At 40.1% G+C, this 11,928-nt stretch overlaps 1 protein-coding gene across 1 annotated transcript; it reads left to right on the plus strand.

The window, feature by feature from the left end:
• Positions 1 to 1,063: 1,063 nt before the first annotated feature.
• On the plus strand, positions 1,064 to 10,048 carry wdr41 (WD repeat domain 41). The gene is made up of 13 exons (XM_086301426.1): positions 1,064 to 1,425; positions 3,495 to 3,610; positions 4,494 to 4,542; positions 4,651 to 4,779; positions 4,878 to 4,940; positions 5,506 to 5,617; positions 5,719 to 5,781; positions 5,868 to 5,972; positions 6,515 to 6,699; positions 6,798 to 6,919; positions 8,685 to 8,770; positions 9,206 to 9,339; positions 9,421 to 10,048. The coding sequence occupies exons 1-13, from the start codon at positions 1,378 to 1,380 to the stop codon at positions 9,559 to 9,561; spliced, it is 1,353 nt and encodes a 450-aa protein (XP_086157552.1). The 5' UTR covers positions 1,064 to 1,377; the 3' UTR covers positions 9,562 to 10,048.
• The last annotated feature ends 1,880 nt before the right edge of the window (positions 10,049 to 11,928 follow it).

Here is an 11,928-nt window from a genome sequence, read left to right on the forward strand (position 1 = left end):
CTTGTGTTATTGTTACACACTGCCATCTAGTTGTACGAAGAGGAATGACGCTCATTTAAAGATCTGACCTGATTCCAAAATGTGTTTTAGCAATCTTGAATGTTTGAGCTTCATTGTGCAGACTGATGAATGTAAATAATTTGATAGTACTAGGCTGTTTTCATGTATATCTGCAGAATATTTCTTAAAGTGGAGCATAAAAAGCTTCATTTTTGAGTAATAACTGTTTAAAATATTTAAAAAAAAATACATCCAGCTTTCCCAGATTAGACTGTTTCCCTCATTTTCTCAACAGCAAGTAATTTTTGCTGTGGATTTGCAGGCCTTGCATCTGACTCGCCTATGTACCAAAAAGGCAACCTGGGTTTTATTGGTTATATTTAACTAAATCTGCTTATATCGCTACTGAGCTTAAAAGTGCACTGAGACCCAGGTTTGGTGTGACCAACATAAAAAAGTGATTTCACTTTTGACTGAAATTCAACATGTGTTACCTTTGTAACAGGATTCATTGAGGTTGTTCCAAAGACTGACCTTGCTCAAGACCAGATTTCTGTCAGTCCCTGTTCGAGACGGAAATTCATAAATGAGAATCTCAAAGTAAAAAACAAAACAAAAAAAACAACAAAACAACCCCTCCGGATTAAGTTGTTTTTGGTTTCTACAGGTCCACTGCTATTTCTATCAAGATCTATGCTTTCAACGTGTGTAGCTTATTATTTTATCATTAATTGCATTTATGTCGTTATTTATTTATATCGCCCAATTGTTAATTCAGTATTTTTATTATTATTAATAATACATTTCAAGGTTTAATGTAACATTATGCTGAAAAGTAAAGCAACTTCGGAGTGCAGATTTATTAGTTTTAAATAGGCATGGGCAGATTATTTTAAGCAAAACACACAAACGAATACAAACACTGCCTGAGTGGATGCTGGGTTCAGTTTTCCAAGTGTCGCAAAAGTCCATGAAATCATTAAAATGCGCAGCGGTCTAAATATATTTACTTCCCAATTATCATTCGACTTCAGTGAATCGTGTCCATGCAAAGCTTCCGTAGTGCGAGTCACATGAATGGTTTGTTGTGGTCGTGACTGAAAACCTTTTGAAACATGTAGCTGAAAACTGCAGTATTAACGTGACTCTCTCAGTTCTGGCGAAATTAAATTATCTGTCCAACAAACCGAAGCGTTACCCGCCGAAGCTTCCTCACAGTGAAAACGGCGAGAGGCTGTTTCTGTGTGACGCTGAGGACTTTTCAGATAGAGAAGCTTGTAACGTTAGCTAGCTGCTTTGTTGTGCTTTGAGTTTTGGGTTCGTGTTCAGAGAAGCGTTTGTAAAAACTGGCTTTACTGTGTTTGACCGGCTGACGTCATGCTCCGGTGGATTCTCGGTGGTCGGGAAGCTCAGAGCTCAGCGGAGGTAAGCTGAGCCTGGGAGCTCGTGTTTGCAGCATACCTTGTTTGGGAATGCATGTGATGATTTTATGAGTCTACCTTTGTAACTTATGGAAATATGCTGTAATTTGTCCCATAAACGCTCCTCTCCTCCAAACTCCTCCAAAGACTCATGTATTCCAAAGCAGATTGTACCTCCATGTTCAGGAAGCCTGTCTCAGTATGTGATATAAATATCCACTAAATACAGGCGTAAACACTCACCGGTCACTTTGCTAGTTACACATTGCTAGTACTGGGTTGGACACCCTTTTACCTTTGTAGTGGTCACACACAGTTGCTGCCATCTTCCATTCCTTCACATCCCAATCCCATGGTAGACTGGGATTTGGTGACTGGAGACCATATGAGCACAGGAGCTCATTGTCATGTAAAAGAGACCATCTTAATGTGATCTGAGCTTTGTAACATGTTGTGTTCTGATGGAAGCAATCATCGGAAGATGTGTTCACTGGGGCCATGAAAAGATGGACATGGTCAGCAACAATACTCTGATAGGATTTGATGTTTAACTGTTGATCACTTGATACTGAGGAACCCAAAGTGTGCCAAAAAACTATCCCCGACACCGCATCTCTGTGAAGGTTCACAGTCATCCAGGTCATCCAGGCTCTTTTGACTATCCCCAGACCATTTTATCACCACCAGACAGAACTATTCCATGCTTTCAAGTTTTGTTTTGTTTTTTAACTCCCAAATTCTGACTTTACGATCCAAATTTTAAAGCAGAAATGGAGACTTATCAGACTGGGCAACATTTCATATCTGCTTCAAGGTTTGGTGTGTTGTGTCTTCAGAGGTGCTCTTCTACACGCCTTGGCTGTAATAAATGGTTGTTGGATTTGCTTTTATCCCCATTTTAGGTCAAAGCAGTCTGGCTGTTCTCCTTTGATCTCTGACTTTTTCACTGCTGTTCACTAGAAATTTTCTCATTGGACATTTCTCTGTAAACCCTAAAGATGGCTGTGCAGGAAAATCCCAGTAGATCAGCAGTTTCTGAAATAGTCAGACCAGCATGTCCGGCACTCCACGTTCACTCACTTAAATCACTTTTCTTCATCCTTCGCATGCTGAGTTCGAACTTCAGCAGGTTGTTTTTACCAAGTCCACCTGCTAATGAATGCACTGAACTGCTGCCATGTCAATGATTTATTCTGTATTTACTTTAACAATCCGTTAAAAAAGCAGTTAATAATAATAATAATAATAATAATAATAATAATAAAGTGATAAAGTGTTTTTTTGTTATTTTCAGTTTGATAAAAGACAGATAATTTCCTTGTTACTAAACTCAATGCTCAAAATATTTTATGCTGGCTTTATTCTCAAAGTAAGGCCAATATCAGAGATGTAGTATTTTAACATGGTGGTGTCAGACCATGCTTATACTTTGTGGACAGGACATAGACTGAAATGTATGATGGTTGCTGAGAAGCCCACTTACATTATGAAGTAGAACATGAATTACCTATATAATATGTATATCGCTAGCTATTCCAAAACAGTTTAGCCTATAAAACATAGGCCTTATCAGCTGTGTCAAAAAGGTATTTCAGGATAACAATGCAAAGTGCTTCCATAAGAAACCTGTAACAGGCACTAAATGTTAAGCACGTTCATGAGTAGTAACAATATCAGGGAAGTAATGAAACCCTCCACCCATCTTATTGTACATATGACAAAAAACTCCAACATATTGCCAGTTGGGATTTAAGTATGAGAAGCAAAACAACTCACTCTACAGAAAAAGTAACAATTGAACAGCTGGTATATTTGTCATGTTTTTGATATAAAATCAGAATGCAGCGATGGCTATTCTTTTTTTGTAAGATGGGTAAAGTAACAAAAACAAAAGTGAATAAAAATATAAATGCCAATTTGTATCCCTTAAAAATATATTTGCTTAGAAGTACAAGTTTGCTTTCCACTTCTTTCTTCCCGTACTCTTGTCTTCCCTATCTACTCTCAGCCTCAGGGCTGGGTGTACAGCACCGCGGCCTGTTTGTCTCACTGCTTTCCCTCTTGTGTCTGCAGAAAAGCCCTGTGCTGTGCATTGGAGAGGAACAGCCCAAAAACTGCTTCACTGAGCTGCAGGTGCTGAAAGGACATTTTGACATTGTTCGATTTCTGGTGCAGATTGATGACTTCAGGTAAGCCGACCGCAAACGGCCCCCTCTCCCCTTCCCCAACCCTCCCTCTCGCCTCTCCTGCCCTCTCTTATCTCTCTTTCCCTCTATAACCTTTCTCCTCTCTACCCTTGGCTGGCCTCCATCCCACTATGATTGACAGGAGATCCTCACCTACAACAAACTTACAGAGCATGACAGGAGCCCAATCATCACCACTATGTGATGGTGTGTGCATGGTACAGTATAACCAAAGCCTTTTAATACTGTCCGTACACACACACACACACACACACACACACACACACAGGTTTGCACCTGCTCTCCTCGTTTGCGCTGTATTGTGGAAGCATGCTACACACTGGGATGGCAGAGTGGACCTGCATAAGTGTAAGATTGGGATTTATACCCGACCTAAGTGTGTGTGTATGTCAGGGTGGAGGGGGGGTTGCTTTACGCCTGGTCTCCTCCAGTAATCACCTCCTCCTTTGGGTCTCGTCCTCTCTGCTCACAGGTCCACAGTTGGGGGCAAAGGCCAGAAAATTCTCTCCAGATTGCTTTTGAAGTCTGAAAATGTATCCTCAACACTTCCTCTCTTCTCATTTTGTCTCTGTTTTATCCGCTCATCCTGTCTGTTGGTTTTGGGAACAGGCAGTTTGGATGGTTCAGGGTCAGAAAGCAAGTAACGCGATAAGCCCCAGGACAGATGTATTTTTTTTTAACATTTCTCGGTGGAGATGAAGCTGCAGGAAATGATTCCTTGTATGAATAGGTTGTATCTGCAATTGACTAGTCGACCTGCTAAAGCAGAGTCCTGCCAGTCCTACAATTCTCAGCTGAGGGGCCAGTGTGACACAGGAGTCTAAATTCAAGAAATAACTCTTACCTTTCTTCTCATGTTACCCAGATGTGCCTCAGCAGGGGATGATGGCCTTGTTTTGGTGTGGAATGTTGAGGTAATATGCTGCCAGTTTTTTTTCTTTCTTTCTGCGTCTTGCGAAATTGCACACAGCACAGTGGGACTAATTGCTAATTGCTTTTATTTTTGCTTGTCCGATTGCTAGACTGGGGAGAGGCTGCAGGAGCTGAGAGGCCATTCTCAGCAGATAACAGCCATAACCACCATCACCTGCAAAAATGAAGTCACACTGAACACCTCGCTTATCACTGCCTCTTCAGACCGAAGCCTCAGTGTATCCTGAAACAATGCACACAAATGTACAGCAAGTGTTTCATGAGTAATTCATGACTTTGTGATTCAGGCTTGATTCTCCTTAATCCTGCATGTCAGCTGTGGGACCCTGATACAGGCAACAGGGTCCAGACCATTTCAGATCTTCATTCTTCTGTAAAGGTAGCAAAAAACACCTTTGAAATCCCTAAAAACACAAACACACACACACACACACACACACACACACACACACACACACACACACACACACACACACACACACACACACACACACACACATCTTGCATCTGTATTATCAGCTATTTATTTTTGGAAGTGAAAATGGAAAACTGTGTATACACAGTTTTAAAATGCGCTCCAATCCTGGATATACAAATAGTAAAATAATACCAAACTGCCCCACTGACATCTTCAACAGTGTTGTACAAATGTACTCATGATACAGCTTCAATTGCTGGATCAAACCATCCAATTGTCTCTGTCGCTGCCTTCTTGTGAGAATTGGATGAATCCAGAATCTCAGTTTCTTCCTTTTCTTCATTAGAAACGTCAGGATCTGCTCATCATCTCTTGATGTTGGCATTTTTTTCCTTAGTGCCTTTCTTAAGGATGAATTTTCCACCAAATTATTTTGGTGTATATAGAAATTAAAAATCTAAAACAATTAAAAAAAAAAATCTAAAATGATATTTCACATCCTGATCCAGCTGTGTGTCTGTCTCAGTGTTTGCTGGTGCTCGAGCGACTGTGTGTGTGGCTCTCTGGTGGGGAAGAACTATGCGTGTGGAATAGAGACTTTCAGCTGCAGTGTCAGCGACCCAACCACAGTGATACTGGTGAGAAAAAAATGTCCGTCGCACAACCACATTTTTACTGTTACACCAACCGTGCTGGCCGCTGACGCTGATCAATGTTTTTGTGTTTTGACGTGTCGAAGGAATCACTGCTTTGATTGAACTGCCGAAGAACTACATAGCAGCTGCCATGGATAAAAAAATAAGTAAGAGCACAAAATATGGTGCGGATGAACAGATCAGTAGATTAAAAGTGCGTTATTTGAAACAAAATATTCCTTTGTCTTTGCAGTGATCTACAGCTTGACAGTTTCTGCTGATTCCTCTCTGTCAGTGGCTGAGATCCGCTGCCTCTCCGACCACCAGGATCAGATCCGAGCTCTTATCAACGTCAATGGTCAGTCTGAAACTCGGTGTGTCTGTTTGATTTTTAAGCTGCAAAGAGACTGCATTTTGAACCCACAGACCGTGTAAAAGGTGGATGTAGCTACTGAAGATCTGTTTCAAAGGCTTGAGATTAGCGTTTTCACCCTTTGTTATCTTGATTTAAAAACTAAAAAAACTAAAACGGGTCTGACAAAGATGTGCGTGTCTCACTGTTAAACTGCTTTCTCACTGGCTGTCGACTTTCCAATCACCAGCCGTTAGCTAATTAGTGGCCACAGATAATCCTCCTTGGTGAAACATAGTCCAAGATTTACAAAATAGACTTCACTTTTTATCCGAGATGGCCCAAAATGAGGAGCTGAGACCGTGAACTCATTTTTACAGAGTATTTAAATCGGTAAGCTCTTTTCCTGTAGAGTCTCTAGGACTGTTTGCAGCCACAGCCGCCATCACCTGGTCACCAGGTTTGATACATTTAGAAGCTATGTCAACACTTTATTCTCACTGTGTTTGTAGCCCTGGACTCATGCCTTTTCCTCTTGTGTTCTTCAGACGGGCTCTTCGCCAGCGGGTCCCATATGGGTGAGTTGATCTTATGGAATGCGACTGAGTGGAACCTCCTGGCCTATGAACACATTCTCTGGGAGGAGTCTCAAGACTACAATCAGACTGAAATACGAATGGGGGCTCCTAAACCCAGCGAGATGTCCATTCAGCACCTGACCACCAATGGAAATGTGAGGACAGGAAAGGGCAGGATGGGCTTGTATACTGGGACTACTCTGTTGTTTTATTGTCATTTAAAATGAGAACTTTCTGTTTGTGTGTTTTGTAGCTCATCCTTGCTGCTGTGGGCAGCGGTCTCTACGTCTACAGTGTTCAGACCAGAAGCGTGGTGGCCTACAGAAAGGTTGCCCACGACTCTAATGTGTTACACACCATGCTGCTGTCTGACTGGTAAGATCTTACACCTTTTCTAAGACTTCTTTTTTTTACCCTCTAGAACACACACGGGCAAAATACTTTCTGAAAGGAAAACTAAACAACCCACCTAAAAATCAATAGCTGTAGCTTGGGCAGTTTGCACATGCACTCCACGGTGATCTATGCTTACTTGAATACATTCATAAAAAAGAAACCCTCAGAGCTCACTCTCTGGTTAGTATTAACTTTTAAAGGAATACTTTTGTATTTTGTATGTATTCATTTGGTTTTTCTTTGTTCTTTTGAAAAGTACTTGAGCGGTTTGTAGTGTAGTAAAAATCAGATAAGGGTAGCATGATGGAGTTTCTTTCAACTTGAAAGAAAGGCAGATATGAAATGAGGTCAAATGTAAAAAATGAAAAATCTTTATGTGGTACTTCCTACATGCTGACCATAGACACTACAGTTGTAAGAATCATAGTGTCTAAGTTATACCTGCTGTTGGTTGTGGTTGGGGTGACCCTCCAACTCACAGCTCATCTTCATAACCGAACAACTGCAGATCAAGATGGTTGAGTTGGAGTTTGTCCAACTGAAGGATGAGAGTCTGGTGATTGCTATGACGGCAACGTGATTAGATTACTTGTGGGGAAACGTTAGACACAAAGGATCAGTGAAAGCTTAGTACAATTTACTCAACTTTCAAGAGGGAGTGAGACTGACTCTATAGTAACATGTTCATGTTAGAGTAACATGTTCATGAGCAGTGACTGTTAGCCAAATTAATTCAGAGAAGCAGGTCAGCACTGTAATGTTATTAAAGTCTGAGTTAGCCGCAAAATTAAAAACAGTCTCAGTCAGGTTCATAGGTCAGGACATATTTTACTTAATTCTTAAGAGCATGTACAGTACCAGTCAAAAGTTACTTTTATCTTACCAAAGTTTGCTGATTTTACTTCTTGTTTTTTGTCCATGGTTTTATACAGGGCACCAACCAATTCAATAAGTCTTATTGTATAAAGGATCTAAATGTGCAAAATAAGTAGTAACTACAACTTTGAAATAAATGCGGTGGAGTAAATCTCTGAAAGCTGCAGGTATGAAAGACTGGGCTTGTAGACAGTTTAAAAAGATATCTTCCAAATATAAAGATTATGGAAAACTAAACAAGCAGTCATACAGTCAGCTGATGTTTTATCTTGTTCTTAACATATTGTCTTGCTGTGTGAAACAAACTTGTGGTGGAGCTGAAATAATTGCTTTTCCTCTGAAGTTGTTGAACAGGTGTTTTGATAAAGGACACTTTAATGGAGTTACAGGTGCTCAAATCAACTCCAGGCTGAAATATTTTCTCTCTTTCACTGAGTCAACCCTCATGTAGTTCAGCTGTAGCGCCAATACTGCCTTCCTGCTGTTTTCATCCATAACACTAAGGGAAGCCTCATTATTCCTGGTTTATGTAATGTTGAACCCTCATAGACTGAATCTTAAGGCTTTGTTGGCTTCTGTGCCTTCTCTACTGTGAATCAAGCTTCTGTTTATTATCTAAACATTAGTAGATTTATGCCTACAAGACAAGACGGCCACATGATAAATATGTAGGGAGTCATATCTTTCACTGATAAAAGATTTTTTTGGACAGCCATGAACCAGTGCATTTTTAATCAAATTTAATAATTAATAGTTTTGTTTTCAATATAATTATCTAGCAGTAAATCAGCCTGCGACTATTATTCAAATAGCTGTTGCTATGCAGACAATCTGTGTGTGTATGTGTGTGACACTGCCTCTGTTTTAGTGAGCTGATGTCCTGCTCTGAAGATGGCAGTGTGAGGATGTGGGAGATCCAAGACTTGCCTTTGCCGGCTGAACCAGCTTCTTCAGGTGAGACACACACACACACACACACACACACACACACACACACACACACACACACACACTGCTAAAACTAGATTCCCCATGATCTATTACTTACTTATGAATAATTATGACTGGAAACTTTAAAGACTGAGGAATGTGTGTGTGGAGGTGGGAGTGCTGTAATGTTGGCCAGACGTGGTATTGTGTATATGAAATAAAAGTGGTGTGTAGCAGGTTAGCACAAGTCAGTGTTCCTGTCACATCATTATTATGACGTTTAGAGCAGACCTATTAGTTACTATTCTGACAGTCATGGTAATGCTGTTTTTAGCCTATCCTGTCATCTGTCATCTCTACCCGTAAACACAGAAAATAAATTTTTAACAGCAATATCATCAGCAACAAGTACAGTTTCCTTGGGTATCCTGTAACAGTAATTTTCTGTCCACGCGACAGGGTTCTTTGGGATGTGGAGTTTTGGCCGTTCAAACAAACAATCTGGGCCTCCTTCAAAGAAGGTTATAGACATTCCCAACATTAGGATGCTAGAGTTGACTGGAGATCTGATTGGACACTCAGGAGCAGTCCAGGTACATAAGGCTTAAACTAAAGTTCTTTCTTATAATTATGTAATGCCAGGGCTGCAGTAATGTCTTTTGGACTTATTTCAGATGTTCGTAAGTTTCACGGAGAAAGGTTTGGTTACATGCTCGGCGGACCACCTGCTCATTCTGTGGAAGAACGGAGAAAGACAGTCTCGTCTCCGCAGCCTGGCCCTTTTCCAGAAATTGGAGGAGAGGGGAGGACTTTGACATTTATGTCACTCGCTTTAAAAAAAAGTTGGGAGGTTGATGCTTAATGGTGTTCACAAATGATTTAAATGTTAGTGTAATGGTTGGTGTTTACATTTATTCACTTTGCCTTTGGACTGAAGATGTGTATTACCTTAAATTCTATAAACTGTCTGTAAATACCTCATCTTCCAAATGTAACAGTACTTTTGTTTCCACACTGGAGTGTTTGAGCACTGTGATGCTGACATAAGTCATTTTGTACCAAACACAGTCTGTTATGGTTTTACATTAGTACAGCCCAATTCAATTCCTGCTCAGGCTTTACTGTAGATATACATTTGTGCCTCTTCATGTTGTGTAGGTCTGCTTCCATGTGCCAAGAAGCACTGTTGTGATCATCTAGCAGTGCAATGAGAGGAAGGTTCAGCAGCTTATACGTGTAATCATTTGCACTATTGCTGTTTTTGTGTGTTTGTTTGGTTTTTTAATATAGTTTGACAATATGCTTTGTGTTTTTGAGAGTTATGAGAATGACAGTGCTTTAGCAGTGGCATCATTCGATAATGCTTGTATTTTTCAAAAATATTTTCCACACTATACATTATCACTTTTTAATTATTGCCATGATTATGCAGTGTGTCTGGAAAGTATTTGCAGAACAGGTTCCACATGTTTTTCCTGTTACAGCCTTATTCCAGAATAAATTGAATTAATTTTTACTTAAAATTCCACACATACTACCCCATAATGAGTGAAAAGAGTTGAAATTCTTGTGAATCTATGGAAACTAAAAAATGAAAATATAAGATTTATATAAGTATTCATGGCCTTTACCTCAGAAACTGGTATCGATGAAGAGATTGGGGGAAAAAAGAAACATATCTGCAGCATTAAAGGTCACAGTGAGCTCAGTGGCCTCCATCAACCATGAATGGAAGACATTTGGAACCACCAGAACTCTTCCAAGAGTTGGCTGCCTGGCCAGTCTCAGCAATAGTCAGGGAGTTCACCAACAACCCAATGGCCACTGACAGAAATCCAGCGTTGCTCTATGGAGAGAGGAAAACTTTCCGGAAGGACAAGTATTTTTGCTGCACTCTACCCAGGCCTGTATGATACAGTGACCAGATGGAAGTGATTGCTTAGTAAAAGCCACATGATAGTTCAGCTGGAGTTTGCCAAAAGGTACCTGAAGTGCTATCAGATGGGAGCCCTTCCTTTTTATCAGATGAGAAACAAAATTCTCCGGTCTGATGAAACACAGATTGCACTCTTTGGCCTGAATGCTAAGCATCATGTCTGGAGCATCAGGTCTTTTAGTTGCCCAACCAGAGTCCAGACCGGAACCCATACATCTCTGGAGAGATCTGAAAATATCTGTGCGCCAACGTTCCCAACCAACATGATGGAGCTGCAGAGGTGCTGCAAAGAAGAAAAAAGAATGACAGAAACTTCCCCCAAAAAGGTGTGCCAAGCCTGTAAGGTCACACTCAGAAATACTTGTGGGTGTTAAAGACTTTTAAGCATTTTTTTCATTTGTCATTAAGGGGTGTTGTGTGTTAAATTATGTATGAAAATTAATATTATCCATGTTGGAATATGGCTGTTTCATGTGGAACAGATTAAGATGCTATTATTACTTTCCAGATGGACTGTAATATATATAAAATACAGAACTGGCACATTATTGCACTGATGGACATCAGTTTTATTGATGAGAGGAAAATTTGCAATTGATGAAGGATTTTCTTAAAATATAACAAGCTGTTATACAATCTGCTTCTGGCTCAGTAGATTCAAAGCAAAGTGTTCTGTCACTGGCTGTAGTCGAATGTAACTGAGCTCATCATATTCTGCTTCTTACTGCTCATGGAAAAGACTGTCTGACATTTAAATCTGAAATATTTAAATTGTCTGTGTGAATAGAAATCTTTATCGTATACTAGCAAAAATATCTTCTCATAGTCAGTGATAGCAGCTATGAAACATTCAGAGGTGGAACTGCTTTTCAAGTCACCTTGAAAAACAGCAGGAGCACATAACATCCACAATAACATCCACAATAAAAATGTATGAAAGCAAAATATGTAGAAAGCTAAAGCAAAAATAATATTGGCTTTAAAAATCTCGTAGTTGTACAAAACATAGGAAAAAGTCTTGGGAGCATCATCACCGACTCAGAACTGTAGCATAAAAGTGTGTATCACCTCTAGAACACCACTAGATGGAAGTCAAAACATAGAAATCCCCCCCACTGGAAAAAAGAGGCCAAATGTCTTCAGCGTGAATTTTGGTTGCAGAATTCAAGCCGAAGTAAAACTGCTTAATCAAAAACCACGAACGAGAGAGAGATGCTGACTCTGCAGCTCCTTCACACCTTTGTCA

This window comes from Aulonocara sp. 'chitande type north' Nkhata Bay, linkage group LG7 (genome assembly GCF_057382095.1).
Source record: "Aulonocara sp. 'chitande type north' Nkhata Bay isolate Kocher_YH1m ecotype deep benthic linkage group LG7, A_spYH_male_GT1.1, whole genome shotgun sequence".
NCBI lineage: Eukaryota > Metazoa > Chordata > Actinopteri > Cichliformes > Cichlidae > Aulonocara > Aulonocara sp. 'chitande type north' Nkhata Bay.

Bases quoted from the DNA above. Each gene is read 5' to 3' on its own strand.
- wdr41 (XM_086301426.1), top strand. From the start codon at position 1,378: ATGCTCCGGTGGATTCTCGGTGGTCGGGAAGCTCAGAGCTCAGCGGAG. The intron at 4,543-4,650 runs GTAATATGCTGC...TCCGATTGCTAG, and splicing joins TTTTGGTGTGGAATGTTGAG to ACTGGGGAGAGGCTGCAGGA. The intron at 5,782-5,867 runs GTAAGAGCACAA...TTGTCTTTGCAG, and splicing joins TGCCATGGATAAAAAAATAA to TGATCTACAGCTTGACAGTT.